Here is a 24,926-nt window from a genome sequence, read left to right as displayed (position 1 = left end):
AGGAACATCAAGCTGGGCCTGCAAATGCCCCAATTAGAATCCCTGCGAAGTGTAATATTATAATATCCACACTTCTGTCTTGCCTCTCAACATCTTCATCTCTACATCTACCAGTGAAAACCATTAGACCTTTGGAGCCACTAACTAAGGGCATTGCATTTAAGCTTCCCCCCCCCCCCCCTTCCCTCCTCCACTTCCTGTCTGCTGTATCATCTCAGAGGGTGATGTGCTACTCTGTATGCAGCCCGAGGGACGAATGAATGGATGGATGGCAAAATGGAAGGACGAAAGAAAGGCCTCAGAATGAGGATGAGCTCTGCCCAACCCGACTCATTACAGACTGGCCTTGCCCCGTAGTGTACGCTCCAGCGCGCGTGAAGCCGCCAGGGTACCCCGGTGGATGGATGGACAGGGAGCGAGAGGGGGAGGGAACACATAAGGAAGAAAAAAAACAGCAGAGGCTGAGGAAAGTAGGCCAATGATGATGTGTCACAATGCCCACTAAGAAGCAGCGTCACCTAACCTACATTTAGATGCCCCCCCCCAGTGGCTATGTGTTGAATGTGTACATGCTGGCGGAAACATGGAGTGCCGTATTGCTTTATTCCGGAGGTATTGGAGACCATCAACTTAGACAACAACCAGCTGTTTAGGGCAGTAGGGTTAACTACAAGGAGTGTTCCCTAAAGAAAACTGGAAAATATTTTTTTTTCCCAGAATTATTAAAAATGATTTCTGTCAAAATATTTTTTTTATCCCATAACAAATATATTTCATGTTTTTTCCCCTCCTCTGTTTGCTCCTCCAGTGCTGTAGAAAAAAAAAAAAAAAAACAGCATGTTTGGGATCAGATGTGATAATTTACTGGTATGTATACAGTATGGCTTTGTAATCATCAATCTGAAGTATTTATTTGTCTGTTTACTGTGCATATATTTGTCCCCTAATCAGTCACATTTATGGAAAACCTACATGAGGCTGAAAATGTTACATAAGCAGATATAATTAAATTACCAGCTTACTGAAATAAACGGTTAATTAAAGCTTGAGTTCAGCACATTAGGCTCTTGAAACCCACTCACCAAGAGATAGTTAAAGGTTGAAACAGTAAACTGCAACACATTTAATGTAGGTGGGCTGATGCTTGCACCAAATGAACAACAATTAGGTAGAAAATGAATGCAGCCGTCATAAGTAAATCACCAATCAATGCTGGAAACACTGAGATATGAATCACATTGTTAGTTTTGTTACTTCACACAGGGGTCAGAATAAAAAATCACTATAAAAAAAAGTCACTATACTGAATCATGCATGTTCATTACTGAATAGATGCTTCACCGGTGATGGTATATTCACCTGTCTGGCAGAAGGTATAGAATGGAGTAAACAAAAGTAATGATATGAAGCACATCAGAAAGCACTCAAGTAAAAGTGTGAGAACATATATCCACAATGCTTTGCAATGAACAGCCAATTAGAATAATTTACAGTTACAGAGGGATACTAGAACCCACTAACTTTTAATAGAATTTTCTAAAAACATAATTAACCTTGAATACATGTAAGTTTACATACATATATATATGTACTTATATATATCCCAAGGTAAAATATATAGGATATAACAAATATCGTCATTAATTAACCTGTCAAAACAAGTGATATTTGCAGACAAAAGTTAATAATACTAAATAAATATTGTTTATAATAATAATTCATTAAACAAAATCAATGTTTTTTCCATAGTAAAACATTAAACACAATTGCTTTTTTTTAAACAATATATTTTTTAGAATTTTGAAAAAATAATTTCCAATGGCAGTCTATCTTTTATTAAAATGATTTAAAGCTGCAGTCCGGCACTTTTTTGGGTTTAAAAATATCAAAAAAGACATTTTTGAAAAAAAACGTAACCAGCCAGTGTTCAAAACGATCTGCTTGCCTTACCTCGATTCAAAACGGTAAGCTTGTAATAATGATTTTAATTCCAGTGGTACTGGTGGATTTCCGCGGGAATTTCGAGCATGTCTTTGCGTCATTACGTCACTTCTGTACACATAGAGAAGGAGTCCCCGGCTAGTCGGCTATATAGCGTGTGTGGATGATGGTGGAGATTTAGCTTACTTGGTATGGCGGATCCCGAAAGTTTAAAGCGACAATCACCAGTGACAACTGGAGATTCACCAGTTGTAAAACCCAAAGACTTCGGACTTCAGAGTGGCTAAAGAAAAAATATATTTTTCACGTTTTGACGTGATATAACCAATCGTTAGATTTAATCCGCATGATATAGCTACTGCAATGCTTCCCCCCACCCCCCGAATTTGGTCAGAACAAAAGTGAATGTTACTTACTTGTTCAGATGACATTTTCCGATGAAAATTCTAATGTTGACACTTTCAAAAAGTATACTCTGAGATTGCTGATGACAGTAACGTTACAGTATCCACAGCGACGCGGCAGCCTCAATTGTGTTCATCCGCGCCGTTTCATGCCGATTTACTACCCACGCACAGTTAATAATTCCGCGAATAACTGCAATTGCAGATTTCTAACAGAGATGGCGACAAAGAGGAAAAACGACGGACTGCAGCTTTAATTCAGAAAATGTAAAAACAAGTTTTTTAATAGCTTTTTTTTAATGGAATAGATTTTGAAGTATTTTTGAATTATAATCTAAAATTGCAATTTGGTGTTGATTTGATAATTAATAGAACAATCAGCAACACTGTACACACTTCAGTTAGGCTACAGATGAACAGAAATGTGTTGTGTGTTTGGCGTTTACGTTTGTAACCTATAGAACGGTGTGAAGCTTTAACCTGACAAAATAATGAGACAATTCTAGGGCTGGGGAAGGTAGGAAAGGAAAAAAAAAAGTCTTTATTGTAGTCGGTTGTAGTGGGCACCTTCACGTTTGTGTGTGTGTCTGCTCACACCCCCAAGCTCAGCTCCACAACGAGGCTGAGGAAGACACGGCGTTCAATTACACCGGCTGCCAGTGAATAGAAGGGACGAGGCGCGGGGAAATGCACGCCTGTGCCGTCAGTGAAATGCGCCTGAGATTTACCCCCTGAATGCACACGACGCCACCGAAATGCCGGGTTGGAAGAAAAATATCCCCGCTTGCCTGCAAGCCGACCAAGAAGGAGGTATGAAAAGCAGCGCTTTAATAGTTTTGCACGAGCGTTGTTTCAGGGGCGCGTTCTGTTTATTGTTATGGTCTCTCGGTTTGTTTGTTTGTTTGTTACACTGTAACTGTTGATGTTTGGCGCGAAATGTTTAGAACGTTCGGCGCTACATTGTATCAACTTTTTCTTGGTGATCACTGGATTGAGAGATAATACCGCGCCCGCCGCCAGGAATTTTGTAGTAATGCACTTGTTCGGTCGGTTTCTTTGCATAAATCGACATTTTAAAGGTTGTATACGTTTACTCTCCTATTTTATTCCTTCCTTAATTTTGGGAGTATGCATTTCGACATCTGTTGTTACCAATACACCGCCCATATAGTATAGATGGTATGTTTGGTGTTCATAGTACTCCGTGTTAAAAATGTTGCCTACAGTCATGACATTTCTGTCGCTTCCACTTGGCTTGACTTGGCTGATAACCATGTGTATGCAGTATGTGACAGTTCATTTCCTATTTTGAAAACCGCCTACACAATACACACCAATGAAATCGTGTGATTGTAGCCTACTAGTGCTGTAATTTAATGTCTGTCATATGGGCTTACCCTTTCGCTTTAAAAGTCTTCATAGCCGTAGGGTTTGAAATGCAGCGCGTTGCTGTTATGGTGGTCATTGTTACTTAACGTAAGGTGTGTAATGTTAGCGACCAATACTGACTATTTCCTCACGCCCTGGACCGCGTTTAAAGCATCGTGAGCCAAGTTGATCGTAGAGACGATTGGTGGCAAGGCATTGGGGAAACGCAGCCCAGGTCATTTTTGCGTTAGAATTCAGCGACAGAATTTCACTATTCCGCACCTAATGAAATCTTATCCATCACAGCCATGCATGTCGAGTGAGACGGGTCTGAATGGTCAGGGGAATAAGTCAGATGCACTTGCCCATAGCAAACAAGCAGAGTACCGAGCACGAGCTTCTAATGAATCCGATAAAAGCAGCGTGTTTGAATGATCATGTTTCAGAGGATAGTTGAATATGTGTGCACGTGGTTTGTCGGTGAAAGATTATGCTTTCCACACTCTGAATGGAGCATCACTTAGTGCAAGTTATTGATGCTATGTTGGTTTTTTGGACTATCTACAAAGGTGTGTTCTCTACAAAAAGCAGTACAGTTGTCACTGTTTACATACACAAGCACATTCTGATTTAGATCGGAATATGACCATATTTTGATTATGTATCATGCACAATGTAAACGTATTAACCTCTTAACAGACATATGAGATTAGATTGCTGGTAATTTCCTTTATTAATAACAATTCTGGGTCATGCGACTTGGAGAATCTTGTGTGGATAGAAGCATTTGAGGTTGTGTGCATTTCTTGATGACAAACATCTCTCTCGGGTGTTGAATGTGACCGCTTGGCCATTGTCATCATGACTCAGGACTGATGAATCACAGTTTTCCATTGTGTCATTGATGCTTTCACCTCAGAGTTGCTTGTGCATGAGCCTTGTATACTTGCGAGACTGTAAAAGCATTTACATGCTTTTTTTTATAGAGTCTGTTCAGGCTTTAGGTTTATTTATTAGAAGAGGTTATTGTAAGCCACTTGCAGTCAAACCGCAAAAACATAGACATGTAACTGCCCCTGTGAGTCCGTATGGTTGATATATGGTGTGAATTCACTTTTAGACTTTAGTAAAATGCTGTTGAATGCAGATCTGCATGTAAAAGTAAATTTTGCATGACATTAGTGCCATCTTCAGCATGCTGGCACTTCTGATCTGGTGCCCTGCTGCCTGGCAATGTGGCATGTAATTGGGTTTGAGGGGAACCAGCGGGGGCCGAATGAGACCCCTCATACAAAACGGGGATATTGCGGAAAGCTGTGGATGATGCTGTGTCCTTGGATCGGTGCAGAATTGCTATGGCTTGCAAGCCTTCTCCACCTCCTCCTCCTCTCTGTCTTTGTATTGAACGGGTAGAGAGATCTAGGGCATGGAGGGTAACACTTTGTATGTTTTTTACGCTGCTTTTCTTGTGCACTGCAGGACTGCACTTGTTGTTGGAATAAATAGGTTTATGTTTTTAATTACTCTTTTTCGTAATTCAATTGAACAATATCCAGCCGTTTTCAATGCCTGCATGGGCCAGGAGCGTACAGGTGTGTTTGTGTGTGCACCTAACACATCCATCTCAACATTGCGTAAAGATGCAATTCATCATCAGAGCTAATAAGATAATTTAACCATGATTTCAGGACTTGCTGAGGGATCGAATGAGAGTATTCAATTTATAATAGTTAGAAGTATAAAATATGATGCACAAGCAGATTTGAATGATGCATCACAAGTCAGATCTTCTTGCAGCGTCGAACCTCAAAATATTGATTATGCTTCTCATTTTGCAGAGATTCTGTAGTTTACATTAAAAAAGACATTTATCAAGGGTTTTATGCTGCTGTATCAATATTTTTGTAAACACGTCCGTCTACTTGTTGAGAACTTTAGAGATACTTTTGATTCCTAGGGAGAACTTTAACCTTTCAACATAGCTTATATATATATATATTTTTTTTTTGATAGAAAGAGAGAGAGTGACACAAGGCCATATATGTTCCATTTAACATTAACAAAAGGTTCAGTGTCAGTAAACAAAAGATTGTACAAACACAAAGCAAAAACAGCATGGTGACGTGTTATATTATCTCCGTATCCTATCCACTTAGTTATGAATGGGCAATGACCTGTAGTCATTCTCAAAAACAGACTTGTTTTGCAATCTGATCTGTTTTGAAACGGCTAAACCTCTAGAACAACAGATTAATGTAAGTCCCGCATCTGGAGCCGAATGATATTTTCCTCTTGAAATTGGTAATTGTGAATTTTTATATAAGTGCGTGGGGAGGAGTGGAGGCATCGTGCATTCATTCGTGCTTATTGCTGCTTCTCCATTATTCCGTATTTGGCTAGAATTAGAAAGCAAAAATAAGAGAGTAGAATTGAAAGGAGGTGATTCAGTGCCCCATCTTGCTGCATTTAGATGTATGCTGGACAACACATGACCTTTGATGTTTTGGTATTATATTCAGGTAGGCCTTTCACAGAAACTTTTAAGTGTCTAATTTTCAGGTTATATAGACTTTTGAATAGTTTTAAATGTGATTTGTGTCATTTGTTTTGATTTTAAAATAATTTATCTTATCCAGCTTCATATTTAGAGACAGCTGTTAGTAAAAACAATAATCATAGGTTGAATGCCTTTAACACTGATTCTGTGGTGCTGTATTTCTCTTTCTTTAAGTTCACTGACCAGCCCAACATGGTAACATTGGCTTGACCATTGGTTTGAGTTTGGGGCGGAACTATCTGTTTTTTTCTGACCAATGGCAGTGAGCGTTCAGGGAACCTGCTTGAATGGTGATAATGACCTCTCCCTTATTTATTTTTGTTTACTTGGAGAAAGTTTACTTTTTTTTTTTTGCTTTATTGTATTTTGCCAAAAGCAGAAGTTTCCCAGAGGTTTGTCACTGTCAGCAGTATGGGGGTAATAGCCTCTCAGGTCATGATGGAAACATTACATGGCCAAGTCAAGTTTTAGAATGATTGCTTTTGGAAAAAAGAAATTGCTTTTTGTTTGTTTTGTCCCCCCCCCCCCCCCCCTCGAGAACTGCCGTTCAGCTCAGATGTCATTTGTGTTAGCAAGTACAAGCGTGTCTCAATTCACAAAGATAATATGACGTGTGGGTTGTAAGATCCCTTTTGCTCAGGGTGAAAATGTTGTGCGAGTTTCATATGGACTTTTTTCACACATGTTGAAAAACTACTGCAGACTCTCTTGAAGGTTCTATTGAAACTGTCAACCAAGTGGCTTTTTTCCTCTGCTCACTTACACAGACCATTGCAAAAAAATTTAGGGCTCAACAATAAGAGACCGTGTGAGAGAGTTTTGGGCAAGCTAGCTGCATTGGGCCATTGTTTTCATTCTTTATTGTATTTATTTATTTTGCTCAATCAGTGCTAATATTGGCAGGGCAAGTATAAATCTGAACTACTGGCACAGCTGTGACAGCAGAACAAATTCTATTTGTTGAGCCCTGATTATTCTCAAAGCGTTTTCCTACTATCTCAGTGTCCAGAAACACCAGAGACCAAGTAACCTTGAGAATGTAGGAACTGCAATCCTTTGACATTCAGCAGTGATTTGCTGGAGCATGATTCAACCCAAGGCTGTGGAACATGCGCTCGATCTCTGACCTGTTGAGGTCACGGACGGGTTCCTGATTACAACGGTCCTAACATTGTCAAGTTTTACATTGACATTTGATTTGTGTGTGCGTGCATGTAATGTCCAGCAGGCCTTGGTGTTCAGGAGTTTGGTGTAACACCAAAATATTCTAGCATCAACATAGCCAGTGTCAATTTTTCAATGACCACCGCCCTTTAAAACACACTGCCCCTTAAAATCATTATAGGGTAGTTTGAAAAGGTTGCCATCATGAGGAATATGCAAAAGCACAATCAGCCGATACTAATTGGACCCCAGCGTTCCTCCCCAATGTAGGATCAATAGTTGGAGATTAATGGTGTGATGTGTCAGCAAAGCATGCGACATGGAGTAAACCAAAGAACCTTGTAAACTCTAAAGCACCACGGGAAGAGACTGCACTAGATCAACACAGAGGCTGGATTTTAATAGTGAAGTAGTTACCTAGGCAGTAACCACAAATGAAGAACATTGGTGAGAACATCAAGCAAGAACACGACTAGATAAATAAAAAAAGCACTTTTGATGAATATATTCAATTAACTCGCAATAGATAAATTACCCTTTAAAAAAAATATTGACTGACTCAATTAGGTCTATAACAGAAGTAAATAGATTGTGAATGATTCTCATGTTGACAGTTGTTTATACAATAATGTTACAAGAGGGATTTTATTCAGTTTTTTTAAATAGATTTGTAAACATGACTCACCTTGTATTAATATTTTAAAAAAATAGCCTTTGATTTTATGATTTATTCTAGCATTAGTCTGAAGTCTTTCCAGTGGATGAGTGTGTTTTGCTGATGACCTTTGATTAGCATGAAATGTTGTTAGGCACACTTTTTCAGCATTAGATAACCGATTTGATTTATCAGTGCAGGTGAGATAATGAGTTGTTCCCTTCGCCGTGATTGTGAGTGTACAGAATGACAGAGTGTGATGCTGCAATCAGGTGTTGCACCCCAGGGTAAGCTATTTATCTCAATACCGAATCATCAAGAGAGGAAGAGGCAGAGGGAGGTGATAGGCTGATTGTATTCTTCTTTACTGTCTTATTAAACATAAACCCAACCTGAGTTCTTGTGTGTTTAAGTGGATAAAGCTTGTTAAAAATGCAATGAAGCATTAGTGGCCTTTGCAGAAATCAGCAATGAATAAGCAGTTTGTCCTGTCGGAAAAGACTTGGAACAAAAGTTCTCTTAAAGCTTGAATAATGGGGGAAACAATTAAAATGTTCTCTATTTTCTAAAAGCATGTTATCTTATTAGGAAAGATGAATCTGTGCAGGTTTTTTTTTGACATCATAATTTATAATGAAAATATCCTAACTCTTATCTTCAGGTGAAATTACTTTTTTTGTTGATGTGTGCCAGACTTAAATCATTTAGTCAGCTTAAGCCCTGCGGCTTTCTTACAATCTACTGCAAGCTAGCGTTCAGGTCTGCTTCCATTCAAACAGTCCTTGTCCTATATTTTTTTTTCTTGATAATCCGTATCCCTCTGATGTGTCACAATATGGAGGAAAAGATTGTTAATTTGTGTCACTGTTTGAGCAAACAGTTCAATGTTTTAAAAGAACCAAAATGTGTAGACTTCAGGAAGCCTTACTTGATAGTCCAGTGCATTCTACATTGGGATAGAAGTATTTTAACATTGAAAAAATTACACACTTCACCTTTAAATGAATCCTCATTGAAAGCTCACTTTGAGTTTCATGACCCCCCCCATCAGCTTGTTAATCTTGGAACTACACGCAACTCTGTTTTACTCCTCAGTAGTAGTTTAATTTCACTCGCCTGACCCTGTATGTAGGTGGGAGGAGTGGCACACAAAGGTAGACTCCTCTTTTACTTTCATCTGTGTCAAACAGCAAGTAGAAGCTCCTTTGTACTCATAATTGTCAGTTCAAACGGCTATTGATTTTGTACTGGACTTCTGAGTGTTGAGATGAGAGGGGTTTGTCGTTTTGTCCTTTTCTGCTGCTGGTCTGTATGAAGTCCATAGTTCTCAAGTACTGAGGAGACGCAAGTCTTTGCTTGCAGAGAAAAGGCTTTCTCCTTACCACCCAGAACAAATTGGACAGAGATCAGTCAGTCCATTGATATGGGGAAAAAAGAGAAATCTGTTACCAAATTTGCATGTTTTTCTGAATCTGGAAGGGTAGATGAGTTTCTGCAAGCGTATCCGTTAATTTGATTTAGAAGGGCAGAATTTAAATTGTGGCTCATTTAACCTCAGAAAATACAAATATCTGTGCTAATATTCTGAAATCTCACTGGATTTCTCACTTTAATATTGCGCATTTGCATGCCTCCAAGGAACTTGAATTATACTTATGAAGTCACGCTCCCTTGAGTCAATTCATTTATTCTTGTGGAAAAAGAGAATCCATGACCTGTTCCCATTCAAGGACTAGTCTTTCACGCAGACTGTTGATTTCTGCATCTAAGCGTATTGAATCAGGATGCTGCTTGTCCATCACTCGTGTGTTGCTCTATTCTCGTGTCACCATCCTTTCTTTTCAATCCACTTTTACCACGCTGACTTGTGAGACAATTGAAAACCGAAGGAGAACGAGGGCCCAACAGGAGGCTCAAATCATTCCGCTGCTCCCCGGTGCGTAGTTCATATCGAGCAAAGCCGCAATTTTCTCCGCACCTCTGCAGCGAATCGGATTTGGTAGAATGGCATCCTGAGCTTTTTGAGGTTGTCAAACAGTGATGTTTCAGCCCGAGCAAAGAGGCACACAAAGATCCTTGCGTGGGTACTCCTAATTACATGTTGAACTTGAATGTGATGGCGGCTGTTATCTGTATTGTCATAAAGTCTGAAGGATCTCCTCCAGATGCAAGGGGCTTTCATTTTTGACACAATATGGAAGTGGCATCTTAGAAACTGGGGGTTCTTTGAACCGTGAGGAGAGTATGACAAAATGAAGGGTGATTTTTTGAGTCCTCCAGCCTGAGATTCATTTTCACACTTGCCTGGGGAAATGGAAAAAATAATTGAATAAAGTGAGTTTATTATTATCGGTGGTAGTTGTTGAACCAAACATTTGAAAATACAAGTGTGCATTTGCATATATACACCTTTTAGGGTCTTTCATCTTAGTTTCCCTCAAAATATCAGACTGTACTATTAATAGTTGCCGGAGGTAAATTACCAATTTTAAGGCAACTGAGAAACGACACATTTGTTGAAAACAGCGGCTGAATTACGGCATTTCATTCTGAAGGCTCCTCTTACCAGCATTGTTATACACTCTTATCCTCTGTAGTCAGTACTGGACATGACATTTGGCATGGGTGTTGCTTATCACTCCACCATATTTCTCATCAGAACACTCTCCATTCCTTGGGTTTCACTTTATTCAGTGTCAGAGTGTGGAAGGTCCTTGCAAAGTGAAGCAGATAAAGCAGTCATGTTCTGCTAAGTAGTAATACATATTGACCATGTCCGCAAACTAGAAGGGAAGGAAATTACTGTGGGAAATGAAGAAGTGATAAAAGTGACTGAAGGGCTTGACAAGCCTTTGGAATACCTCTTCTTTGGACACCAATAGCACTCTGTGCCAAATGCACCTAATATTTCAGTCCCACTTTGTCTCATTTTAGTCCCTCATGCATGTAAAACTAGATTTTTCATTTCGCGTGAATTCATTTATTCCAGCTGCAAAGGATAATGGCTTTTCAACCCGCATTTTTTATGTCTGTAAGGTGACTCTGCACGCCGCTGAACACAGACAGTTGTCTCTTGAAGCCAAGCGAGATGGTAACATGATGGGACAGCTTGTGACCCAGAGGATGCAGCTGTCTTTTAGAGGAAACAAATGTAGATCAGAAAGGAGTCGAGGAAGAGAGCTGTTTCAGGCATGATTTTGTACCACGATTAAATCTATTCTCAGGTTGCATCCCATTTTGCTAATCTTGAGCATTAAAAATATTGTGCATGTTAGTTTTTTTTTCTCACAGACTTTCCCATACGCAAGCATTTAACAAAATCACTTCCATTTCATGAGCGCACACCTTGCATGCAAATGCACCCAAATCACATTGCACTTAAACAAGCCCTGTGGCTATTGAATAAACGCATTTTTCAAAATACAGTGAATGCAAAGTAATTTGTCATCAAAGTTTGTACCATCCGCCCCTGTGCCCCTTAGTAACATGCATGTTGCGCTTGGTGCGGTTTGATAAACAGCATAATTGTGATGGCTTTTGATTGGCGGTCACTGCCCTCAACCGTGTGATTGATTTGACATCACGGCTTAAGGTTAGGGTCAATCAGCACGGCTTAGGGTCAATCAGCATTGGCCTGTTGTTGTTCTGCTGCTGCTTCCCGTCTTTTCCCTCCTCCTCTTGTATAAACCACACTCATGGGATCAGTCTTTTATTTATTATGATGGATGCTTATGAAGCGCAGAGCATCGTATTTTGAGTGCGCACTGGCCCTGGTGCTGGAAGTGTAAGGATGCCAGGAGATGCTGTCAGCAGGGCATGGGAGAGATGAAGAGCCTTGTGATGCAAGAGCAGACTAGACTGCTCAATATTGATCACCAGATATTGCAGACATCAACTTGGTGCTGCGATGCCTGATGGTAGTTTTCTTTCCCGTGCAAACGGCACTGATGTAGTCTTAGAATTTGCAAGGACAGCGGCTGACAGTAATCGGGGGGATTTTAAATGCTAAAATGTTTTCCAAAATGCATCATAATCAAGTTGCAAAGACCAGTTTTATGACTGTTTTAATTGGTCCTAACAATGAAAAACTGTATTTGAAATGTCACTATTGTGTAATTGTGTTTGTTGGTGCAGGAGCACATTTCACTAGATATCAGATTCAGCCTATACTGACAATCCCCTGTTTTTATTTTTTTAAGTTTGCAAATACACATGCTGGGTGAAGGGTTTGCATAGTACACCAGCTGTATGTCATGCACGCAAAAGCACTAAAAGCAACTCGGCTTGCACTAATGTTGCCTCTCCCAGGTGATGACTCAAGGTTTACATGGCTAAGTCAAAACGGTAATGGTCCACCGAGGTTGTTGGGGGCTGCGTGCATTTGATGTGTTAATGCAACATTGAGGTTCCCATGACCTCACTATGGTGAGTCATTACCTGTTCTGTGGGCTTTGGACATTTCTTGTTGCACATTGACTCTATGGATGTGTCTAAATGGTCAATGCATCATGTCGCTTCGGCCTAGTTTTATTGATTTTGTTTAGAATTTGTGCAGTAGTGCTTATCCATATAAAGCTAGTATACTACTATATTGCTACATATTTGATGCATGAATTTCTAAGACCTTTAAATTACTACTAACATGGTTAGTATTAGAAAAAATTGTTCTCTACAAAATCTACTTCATTCACAGTTTAGTCAGTAAAAAGGCCTTTTAGTATAATAAAACAAAATGTCCACCTTGAGGTCAGGGTACTGTCTTTTTGCTGTGAAACATAAGAATAACCTTTATTAATATTTCAAGATGAACATTTACTGGACTGAAGCAACTTGAAAAATCATGCGAAAATGTATGTTTCAAGCATGACACAACAGGCTTTTGAGAGACATTTACTTGTACATTTATCAATCTTTATAATTGATTTTCTTATTTATTTTGTCTAAATGTTAAGTAAATTAAAAAGCATATTCATTAAAAATATTTTTCTGACTATTATTTCATATGTCAGGCTTTACACGGTTAACTGGCATTCTAGCATCATTCGGCACTTTGAAAATATAAACCCTCTTGGTGAAGTTATTTTTTTTTCAATTGCATTTGGAATCAGCTTTGTAGTTATAGCTGTCTCTGGCAGATGCTCTGATTGCTCATTAACCAAACCATGCTGTGTGCTTTTGAGCCTGGCGACACTTTACGTTCCGTTATGGTTTCGCATGAAATGCACACGGTAGCCTGGACCGTTAACAAAGCAGTCTCCACATCATCTGCACACTGCAATGTCAGCTGACCTCTGCTAACTCTCTGCGCTGGGCTCTCCCACCCCCTCCCCCCTGCGCTGTTCTGTACGCTAGCATGCAGTCCTTTGAGATATGCTGATGTCAGGATTTAGCACACTCCTGCCACTAGATTACTAAGACTCAGACTTTGCTCTGCGCATCTTTTTTTAAGAGTGTGTGTAGGATCTCTTTGTGTGCTCATACACCATTATATAGACCTGTGTGTTTATAATTACACTGTTGCCCCATCATACGGCTGTGCTCATGGTTGCTCAAGACCGCATGCATGAATACATCCATATTTAATCACGGCACATGCTGCATGGATTCACATACAGCACATTTACGTCGCTCCACGCCTTCACCGCAAATGACAAATTCTCCTGCTAAAGACTGTTTACGGTGGCTTGCTTATTGCCTAGGGAGAATGAGTGATGCCTGACAGCTGATGGGGGAATGCAGGACCACAGTTCTTTTGTCTAATTATTCATCAGGAGAGAGAAAGCCTCTGCTGCCCTACCGCAAATCGGCAAACGCTCAAGCAAGAAAAGGAACTTGTAAAGACACCTAATGGAAATAATGTGCATGTTTAAACTATTCTTTCATCTCCCCAGATGCATTTTGTATCGCTTTCTTTCTAACACGTCTGCTAATCAGTATTTCTCCTTTGTATTGCAGTGAGGATAACAAAACAGCTTTGAAACAAAATACATTAATTTTTAGACTTCCTTTGAGTAAATATATCTTGAATTATTTTCTTAGTCCATTTGCAAATGGCTGGTTTCAGGCAGACTTTTGTTACCTATATGCTTAACATCCTAAATATTTTATGCAATTTTTCTTTATAGATGTTTAAATACGGTAGAATTCAAATACAAAATCAGAATTCTTGTCTTAAATTAACGTAAAATAGTAGCTGTTCTTGAGTAGTCTTAAATGGAAAATCATTGCCTTGTTATTCTCAAGGAAAGATTGATTCTGCATGATTAGTACTATTTTTAATGCTCACACCTCATAGCTGATACGTGCTCTGCATTTGTAGTGTAAGTCTTTTACTGTTCATGTAGGATGACTTTGGTAGGGTTTACTGTTCTCTGATGTCGGTCAGCCATCTTTTCACCTCAGGGAAAGTGCGGGGATGTCTGTCAGATTCCCTCCACATCCTGTTTTATCTCTTACAGGAGAAGCAGGCATCATGAAGGATATGTCACGCTATATGGCCTAAATATTTTGATGCTAGAAGATAAATGGATGAAATTTTGTGTTAAAGGAATCATTTATCCCACAATGAAAAATACAATGTAAATCTAAGAACATGATTATTAATTGCCCTCCATAAAAGACTTCACCTTTTGTGCTCCATGTCTCTTGAAGGTAAATTATAGGCTACATCTCTATTCAGTTGATATCTTCATAAGTAATATTTATGGCTGGCCTAAGTGGGAACAGCAATCCACCATATGTAGTGAAATAAGTGCCTGAGTGCTATTGGACTTGGATAAAAGGATCATTTTAAATATGCACACTTTCCAGTGAGATGACTCCTGATTGGAGGATTATGTCACTCCATTTGTATGGCTTATGCTCATTGGTCACAAAGGCACTACTTAACACAATAGCCCAGGATCAGTTTTGAGCGCTTTTCAGTAGATCTAACGGATTTAAATCCTCTTTAATTGGTCATTCCATGCCTCACTTCATAACATGGACATATACATCAGTTATAAAACTTGCTGGGTAAGCCTGCAGATAAAATGTAATGGTAGTGACCCAGTAACACATTTACTGGTGCTAGCTTAATCTTCACCCCATTAGACCCCTCTTTTCCCTTGGATTTATTTTTGTATGCATATACTATGAAATCTGAGCTCTCTGATGCAAATGGCTGATAAAGAAATGGTGCATTCCAGTGTTTTGAAATATTGACTAATGCATCAAGCCAAACGTTGTACAATGTTCTGTATTTGGCAAGGTGACCGATATCCATTGAAGTTTATTGATTGTCTGCTCAGTCATAGCACACCACTCCTCAACAAGCTGCATGATTTTGGGTATCAGTTATGGTTGTAGCACAAACAGCAGTGTGAAAAATATATAAAACCCCATCCCTAAGTATGAGCAATAATAGTGAGTTTTTCTGTGACAAACAGCACAAAATATTGCACATTATAGTTGCAAATTGTAGCTTGTGTCGCATAATTTTAAATTCTCATCATCGGTCTAACTCTAACTGCTTCTCAGTTCATTTATAAACTCTAGTGATGTATAAAACTGAGCCTGAGAGACATTCTCTTCACCCTTAAATCAGCACTGAGTGTCTTAAGTGGAAATATTATTCACAAGTCTTGAGATTTAGGCTGTTCATATCACCAGAAAGGAGGAATAATTTAGGCTAAGAATTGTACTGTAGACTGTGTGTGTGGCTTCTGTAGAAAACCTCAGGTTACAGTCTCCACAGCTGTACGTTTGTACTAAACATTTTGTAAAAAAAAAAAAAACCTGTTAATTTAATGGGTTGTTAGACTAAAGTCTAAAGGAACCTCACCCCCTTTTCTGAGGTTAAATGTGCCTGAGGGAGGATACAGTGTTAGGATTACTTACATTTTGTGGTTCTTATCCTCCTTTGAACCTTTTGAAGCTAACTGGAAGAGTCAGAATGCCTGTAGGGCCTGCCTAAAATATATATTTCAACGCCCACATTTCCCCAATCCTTCATTTCCTCTCTCGTTCAATCTCTTTCATTGTATTTCTTCCACATGTTTCCCTTTACCCCTCTCTCGCTGTCTCTCTTTTACCTTCTCCTCTAGCCTGGTCATCAATACCACTAGCTAATCCTGCTGAATTCAATTGAATTCCGGTGTTATGCTTTACATAAGTACCCTCTGAGATATAGTCCTATAAGAACTAATTCAAATGCAACTGGAAGTTGAAAATCCAGCAGTTTGACAGAGGTTCAGAAGCTGAGAATAGTCACGCTGGGAGTAGATGTCGCTGGGGGCCAGTTTGTCGTCAATGTGGGCCAAGACTCCCATTGACAATCCTCGTCTGTGTGTAGAAGTAGGTATAGTGGTGTAGTCTCCTTCAGGGCTTCACACTTGTTTCAGATGCTTGCAAGCGTGTCAATTACTTTGTCTTTGAAAGACAGACTGGGCAAAAGGAGCAGATTGAATCGGGTCTCTGACTCATAGAATAATTACACAGGGAAATCTGTTTGCTGCTCTTTCAACCATAGATGTATGCTAAAAGACTGTTGGCTAAAAGCGCAGTCTATCTCAAGGTGTATGCTTTTGTTGAGTTAAATAAATAGCTTATCTTGTTTAGGCTGGCATATATTTTTTTCTCTCTGGCATATAGCCAAGTGTTTGACGTTCCTCCATTTACAAAATCCAATTTAGGGGTGGGAGATCTTGTGGAGTACCTCTAAAACCGAGTATATGGTTTGTTTGCGGTCCATGGACTTCACCGTCTGCAACTTCATTGCATCATGCTGCAACTTTGTTGCATCCTCACCTGCTTTTGCTGCCTCTATTGAAAACGGAAAACGTTTCTGTCGTTGAAAGTCGCTGTCAGTATGAACGGCCCTTTAGGGTGTTTCCTGTTAAGAGCCATAGACGTGTCCTCCTCCTTCATGAGCTTGTTGAAACACATATGTGAAGGTTGTGAATTGTCCTCTCCATATATGATTTCCCCTTCGAAAATCCCTCCCACATTGTTTGAACGGCTGTTTTTTTTTTTCATCCGTCCCTTTATGTACTGTGCAGCGAGTGTGTTTTTCTCTCAGCTGGCTGTCCTAAAACCTTTTTGATCCTTTTATGCTCAGCCACCTCTTGCAGCTTAGCACAAGAAAGCAGACAATACCAAGGTTATAAGTGTCCCTCTGCCCCTCCACAGCACTGCACAAATATCACCCTAATTGAAACTTTTACTCCCAAACCAACAGTGGCTTGTGAAATCCTGTCTCAAGCAGCTACGGAGGACTTGGCAGAGGGCATTAAAGCTGGGAGAGATGAAATGCGCTCTGCCCCTGGGAGGAGTTTACAGTGGCTATAGGAGTGTGGAGACCCCTTTTATAGATCTTTGGAACAACCCACGTAGCTTCACACAATTTGAGTGGGAGGTACCATTACAGAGTGCAGGGGGGATTATGCTATAATCGTGTTGTCTCCCTGGATACACTTTCAAATAGACACTGATAGATGGCTGTTCTGAGACGCAGATTATTCACCTCATGGTTCTTTTTTTAATTCCTTGCAGAATTTTAAACCTGTTTATCTCTTTTGAAGTAAATGTTTGCCCCTGCAAAGCCTCATTTGGGCCTCAGTGGCTGTGCCTCTCTGCACAAAAATCACTGCAGATTACTCTGAGTGGAGTTTAGGCTTCATATCTCGCTTTGGAGATAAACACTTTTGAGCCAGCATTTTAGGGATTGCTCTTTCAAGCGTATGTCAGAGTGACATTTCATTGCACTTTTTGTAAAAACAAAGGGTATATTTTCCATGTACAGGCACTGATGTGTGATATAATCTTTGAGGCAAATGTCAGCTGTAAGTAGGCCTTTTCTTCCAGACATTACTTTGACAGGTTTGTTTTCTTTTTCCGGTGTGCTGACAAAAACCTACTCGGGCCCATCTCTGACAGAGAAGAATACATCAGCCAGACGGCAGCTGGCGTATAGATGATGTCATATTCTGATCAGTGTTTGCTCTGGAAACTCTCATTGGGTTGTTGGAACGGAATATAATCCCCTTGAAATGGCTCCCCTACTCCTCTGTAAGACAATGGTTTAAAGGGTATGATGGTTTGAACACCAATGTTCAAAACGTGAAATTATATGAAATTAGTATTTGTTTAAGGGTATTGTTCAGTTAGGGGAGCTTTTCTGTATGCTAGTTTGATTTTAAAGAAACCATTATATAAAACCAGCAATTTTAATAGTAAGGGTTTTAATTAGTTTATAATTACTTAAGGTAATAATTACATATCATTATATTATTATTATAATCACTCTTTAATATTGTGTTAAAGTATTAAAATAAACAGGTTTAATTAGGAGAATTCTCCTTTTCAGGTAATTATTTTACTACTACTACTATTAATATAGTTAACCAAATTCTGCTGCCAAATTTACCATTTTATAGAGGTCATGTTGAGTCCATGAAAGGCTAATATTTAGTTTAATGTAATTGAGAAGTGACAGGGAAGTACATTTCTTTTGCCTGAGTAGAGAGACAGTTTGAAAATGAGAATCCTTATTCCTGTGATAAATGTTTTAACATGGATGAAATATAGTAAAGAAATTTCATTTTTCAAGTAGTCAATTGAACCCCTATCTGAAGAATCATGATAAAATGGTGAATCAAGCTAGATTTGTATCTGTAAATTCTATAAAGAACACTCTAGGATGACATGAGAAGAAATCAATTGACTTGATGAAAGTGGAAACATTCCAATTACCAATGTTACCTTATTAATATTGCGCCTTTAAAGATTCTAGGGTGATTGTGGACATTCCCTGTAGTAAGTGTTGTACATGTAAGTTGCTTTGGAAAAAATAATCGGTAATTAACTAACTATGATGTCGTGTTTTTAGTGTGTGTTTTCTTAAAATACTATCTTGCAATAACTGGTTATGCTATTGTCCTACAAGGACCCCTTTTTATGACGGAGGTTCGGACTAAAGGAAAGTGTGATGCATGTTAGCCTAATGTAAACTGGGTCAGTTATAGCAAAATACAAAAACAGTGCATTAAAGTTGTCTTGCTCATCTGGTATAGTAAGCAACTGTCATAGGTTTTAAGTTAGTGGCAATGGAGTCCTCATTGGTGCTTTTAAAGCAGCTGAAATCATTTGGTCTTTTAAGGTGGGGTTCATGAGATTTAAAGGTTCAAAGTTGCAGGGCAGTGGAGGAAGTGACTTAATACTCCGTTTAGATTTATATGATTATGCTCACACTTCTCCAGATACCTTAATTCCCTTCCTTATCATTTAATGCATTATAACTCAACAAAGTGATGTTTGGTTGGATTTTTATGATTGTAGGTGTGTATATAGTGTAATTTTTGAGGCCAAAAATATTTAAAAGGCTTTTCTTGGGTATGTTTTTATGCCAAATGTTTTTTTTTTTCTAGGGCAATCGAATATATGAATAATGAATATTAAAAATATGAATAATGTTATGCTGAGTAATTAAACTAATAGTAATAGGAGAAATGTCCCTACATAATTAAAATAAAATGGTTATTAAAGGTTCCCTTTGGCTTTTTTTAAAATCAATATTCTTCTTGTGCAATTGTGGTTTCACTGTGTTAATAAATTCCATCTCATATAGACAAGAATGACAGTCAAAGATCATTCTACTGATAATTTTGCTTGTTCAATTAATTTTTCTGAGCCGGAGGAGATGGAAACACTGAATCTAATAGTCGCCTGTGTGCACTTTTCCCCACCCGCTTGTGTTTACATCATTAGTGGCAGTTTTAAAAATGCAACTTCTAATTCAGCATAATTAAGATGGTCATTTAGCAGGCAGAACTGAATAAATGTTTGTACAGAAATTTTAGACTTCTTGCTAATGCTCATTAACGAGACCAGTGGGGCGCAGCGCAGGAAGATGTTGGATGAAACGGTACCTTTCCCAAGCAGAAGGAAGCTGGTGGGTAGATATCCCCTTAGCAGGTTCAAACTAAAGAGGTTTCACCTTATTTATTATTACCAAGATACAAGTATGTCTATTTGTTGGAGAATTTCTTTTAGCTGGATTAGTGTGTTGCATCCTTGGCCATTCATTCTTTTACTGCCATTATAATCAGTGGGTCAGCTAGAGCCATGGAATAAAGGGGGGAAAAAGAACCGCAGTTTGTTTGTCTTCATTCTTCTCCCTGCCCTTTACAGAATTTGCACCAATATGATTAAAGAGGTGGTAGATCTGGCTTTCTCACAGCAGAATCGGGTTGTCAGTCCTGTTTTAGTTTTCCTAATGGCTCCTTCCACAATTCCACAGTAAATTGGAGTGACCTGTGCTTTTTTCTCTCTCTCTATCTCTATCTCTATCTCTATCTCTATCTCTATCTCTATCTCTATCTCTATCTCTATCTCTATCTCTATCTCTATCTCTATCTCTATCTCTATCTCTCTCCCCTGTGATCTTCCAGTAACTCTCAGACATGAGAAACAAGCTATGTGTCATTTAAAGGTTTTAGATCTAATCTCTGTCTTCTCAGCAGATCTGCTGATCCCATCAGTTTTGTAGTCCCGGCTCATCTCAAATGTAGTGCTTCATATTCAGTTCTAATCAAAAAACAGAAAATGTACACTGAAGACTATTAGGATTAAGATTTGACTGATGAGTTCATACATTGAGTCATTTATTAAATATTGTCAATTGTGATAAGACTTTCAGGTGTTACGAAAGTCGCCATCTTTGATATTTAATCCGTCACCACGATCACAGGTATTATTCATGGCTATTGCGAGACTTTAATCATTCATATTTGAGTCACTCCTGACTGCTGTTGTATTCGGTCAATTGAGTCACATCTGTTCCTAATATGGTTTTCAATCCCAAACATCCACTTTGTGGAATTGGGCTAGAATCTGGTAATTATTTTGGTTTAGGTTTAGTCAGTTCACTCTAAGTCACTATGAAGAAAAAGTTCTCAGTTACTGTATTGTGGGGATAATATTGTGCTTAATATTCATTGTACCAAAAAGTAATAATCACTGCATACAATCAGTTAGCAGCAAATGCAATTTTCAATTTTGTTCATAGTGTTGATGAATTATGCGTAGATTTATTTTCTACCATTAAACTGTTTGTGATTGCCTTCTGGCCATGAGAGAGAGGGAGCCTCTCAGTGTTTACAGAGTATTTAACTTCATTACAAAGCGTGTAACTAACATCACCTCATGGGCTGCGAGTTCCAAATGAAGCACTCATTACAGACTCAGTGGTTTTTAATGGAGGGTTTACGGACCCCATATAATGCCGGTGGATTTTATGTAGAGTTATGGACCAGTCAACTAACTCTGATGGACGCTGTTGACTTTGGCAGGCCTGACTTGACTGTGTGAGCTTGAGCTTGTGGGCGCAACCAAGCTCACTGAAGTGAAGTGCAACTTGAGAGTGAATAAATGATAAAATTTTCATTTGCCTTCATGTTAGCTGAGTTCCAGGGAAACCATATAAACACCTTTCGTCAGGCGTGGTTAAAGTGATTTCCGTCTTGGTAGACACACTCTAAATGTATCTGAGTCAGATTCGCATTTCACTTCAATATTTTTTATCTGTCATACCTGTATATTATGGGGTTCTGCGCTTTGTGGAGTATGTATCAGAGAGCAAGAGAAAATATGGGAAGTCGTCTGCCAATTTCTGTCACTTGTGGGAGGGATGGCTTGCTTTTACTAGTACTCGGTAATTCAATGAAACAGCAGTGACTCGGAAAGTGATATAGCGATGAATTACTCTTAACTTAATCTTTTATTCAATGCAGGTGTGTAGGAGTTTCTGTATAGCTCCTAATAAAGGTTTAAATATTTGTATCTCTGGAGGAATCTTATACAGAGGGTTATTGACAGAACAATTATATTAAAGGTCTTTTTCAAGAGCAGTTTTTGAGAGGATTCGGTGTAGTCGCTTTGTCAGTGGTTTTACTTGCATTAAAAGATAAGAATTTTAATTATAACTATAGGAGTGCATGTTTAAATTTTTTTTATATATATATATTTTTTTTTAGCTTCATCATTTTTTTTTAGATGTAAAATATATTTTTTCCCCTCTCTTTCTCTTGAAGTCATCACGGAGACCCCATAACACACATGAATGTCAAAAAGAAAACTCAAACAACCACCCAAAAAACAGATCCACTGTTACAACTGTACTTGTTTCATATTTTATCAAAGACATTTAGAAGGTGCTTTGAGATGCCAGAGTGTATGCTTTTTCAGATGGAAATCCAAGAAGCCTTTCTTTTTGCAAACATCATAAAAAAAAAATAAAAAAAAATGGTAATGGTTTTGTTCAGAACTAGCTGTCATTTATCCTAGTACATATACTATTTAGAAATGTAGTTAACTTCTAATTTTCGTATTGGACTTAGCCTAGCAGTTGGCGCACAATCTCCACATACAAATGTAGTCCTTGTGTTGGTGATGCAAGTTTGCGTCTGCCTTGCTACATTTCCTGATCCCATTCCTTTCATCTTTTTTTCTGTCATTACCTGTCCTCTTTCTACTCTCCTCTCAATAAAAGTGTCAAAAAGGTATAAAGAAATGCTTTCCCAAACATATCCAAATGAAATGCATCACTGTCATAACTATCAGATTGGATTTTAACCAGATTTTTTTTTTTTTTTCATTTTGAATACAACACATACATAATGTTATACAAGGTGTGAAATATGGCCTGGAATGTGTCCATCTACATTATTTTAGCTATGAGGAAAGAGTGAGTGGAAATGTGGCATCCTCTATATAGTGAATGAGTGAGTAAATCAGCAGTTTCACATACAGTGTATGCCAGTGGCGAGCGGTGGCTTCTTTAAACGGGTATTCTGGGTGGTGCGTAAATAATAAAATAACAGCAAGACAGATGCATTGGATGGGTTTATTATAAGAGAGACGTGTTTGCTCTATTCGGAGTGTTAGCTACTCAGTTGCTTACTCTCATGACACATAGCAACACAGCTAAAAGTATTCCTAATATGCTGAAAGTAGCCTACATTTACCTGTTGAGACATGCCGGCAAAAGCACCCGTAAGAGCTGTATGATTGCGATGTTTGAGTTGAGGTAGGCATGACGTGCGAAAGAGTATTATTTGCATACCAATATATATATAGGCAATATATAGGCCTATACAGTATGGATATATAATATTCTCCTTGTAAATAAACTTTCAATAAGGCCTAATACTCCACTTTGAAATCCACTTTGCTATGCACCCCATGTTTAATGTGGTTCGCTGTATGAACTTTGAAATATTTTCTACGGTTTGATAGCAGCAAATATAGATGGCAGAATCATCATGCAGACAGGAGGTCAAAGGGGTTGATAAAGCAATCAATCACTTCCCCAAAAGAGCACAAGGCTTGGGATTAATGAATGCTTCTGTCCCATTTGTAATTCCTTTGCTCAGTATTCTGCGGCCTCAGTAATGGATTCCAATTTGCTCTTTTTGTCACAGAGAATAATTTACATCCCGCAATGCAGTGTTGCAATCTGGAGCACATGTACCACTCTGGATGGCTCTCATTAGGGCTAATAATCACACCCATGACTGTCCAACTGGTGCATAAAATTCTCTGTGGCGATGACGACATCTTGATGTACCCTGCTTTGGCAGTGTATTAAGTGTCGTCAGCGATTTGTGTGCTTTATTGTATTCTGAGCCTGTAGGTTCTAAATTGATGAATGAAAGCCCCTTAAAATAGCAGTCATTTGTAGATAGCAGCTGTAGTGCAGAGAGAGATGACTAAGATAAAGTTAATTATATTTGAGGTGATCACTTCATGAAGTCTCAAACAGTACACAATATTGTTGACCACTTGCAGTTTGATATTTTTTTTATCAATGAACCCCTAAATTAAACCTGATAAAGCATAAAATAAAAATTTACAAATGTTTGTATATTATTTATTCTTATTTGGGTGACAGTATAATTGTAATTTACAGTGTGCAGTACAATTTAGATAATTGGCCTTGTAAGCTATATAGTTATTACATTATGCTATATTGATCATAGACTTTAGAATGGATATGGAGTCACTGCAGTGCTGTTGTCCAGAGTTAAAATCATTGTTATGAACCAGCCAGAATGGAAATGTGTTTTCTTAGTCTTATGGGTTATGGCTATTGCCTATCAAAGGTAGTTCAGGGTGATATCATGTGAGGGTCATCATAGTGTTTGGCTCCAGCCCTCACAGAAATGATTGCTAATATCTCTCTTTGTAACTTCCGATCTGTTTTAATTAGTTGGTTTCAAAGACCGGTTTTAAAGCCTCTGATCTTCCGCGTTCAGGCACATCAGAGGCTATAATCTTTCCCAGTACACCATTTTTGAGCATGAATCACAGAGGACTGTTTTGAACTCTGTTCGAGTCGATCTTCATCCACTGCACTTTTTAAGTTTTAATTTCCTTTTTAAATATAAGCTAGATTATGACAAGGATAATTTTAACCTACGTGCATCACATAATCATGTCAGAGGTGCCTCCATAAATATTGTACAACAAGAATAATTCATCCCAAAACGAAAATGTTCATCTTATGATAAAACATATTTTCTTTTTTTTTTGCCTTTTTTTTTTTGAACTTAACAGTGTGAATTGCTCTCCATTGTCATAGAGGATGAGAAATTGTTGACTGTTAATTTTTGGGTGAAATATTGCTCTATAGAAATACTTTAAATACAACACAAGTATATTCAGTTTTTTTTAAGTTTTTTATTACAGACCTCAAAGTAACTGCATAACAGGAATTTCCCATCTGGACATTTAAGTCCCTGAAGTGTTAATGATTCATATGTAAATTAATCATCTGAAGATTATTAATCTCAGAGCAGAT

At 38.5% G+C, this 24,926-nt stretch overlaps 1 protein-coding gene across 7 annotated transcripts in view; it reads left to right on the top strand.

The window, feature by feature from the left end:
* The first annotated feature begins 2,735 nt into the window (after positions 1–2,735).
* The window catches only part of grip1 (glutamate receptor interacting protein 1), a 215,738-nt gene continuing 193,547 nt past the window's right edge, over positions 2,736–24,926 (top strand). For 2 of the 7 annotated variants that reach the window (XM_079622033.1, XM_079622031.1), the window contains exon 1: positions 2,917–3,155. In XM_079622033.1, the coding sequence (XP_079478159.1) occupies positions 3,101–3,155 (55 nt within the window). In that variant the 5' untranslated portion in view covers positions 2,917–3,100. Of the gene's footprint in view, positions 3,156–24,926 lie in introns of all 7 variants that reach the window. The other 5 variants (XM_079622039.1, XM_079622035.1, XM_079622029.1 and 2 more) reach the window with 4 other exon arrangements.

The sequence above is a fragment of the Phoxinus phoxinus genome (genome assembly GCF_949152265.1).
Source record: "Phoxinus phoxinus genome assembly, chromosome: 9".
NCBI classification, from domain to species: Eukaryota; Metazoa; Chordata; class Actinopteri; order Cypriniformes; family Leuciscidae; genus Phoxinus; species Phoxinus phoxinus.
This window is presented reverse-complemented; position numbering and strand designations above follow the sequence as displayed.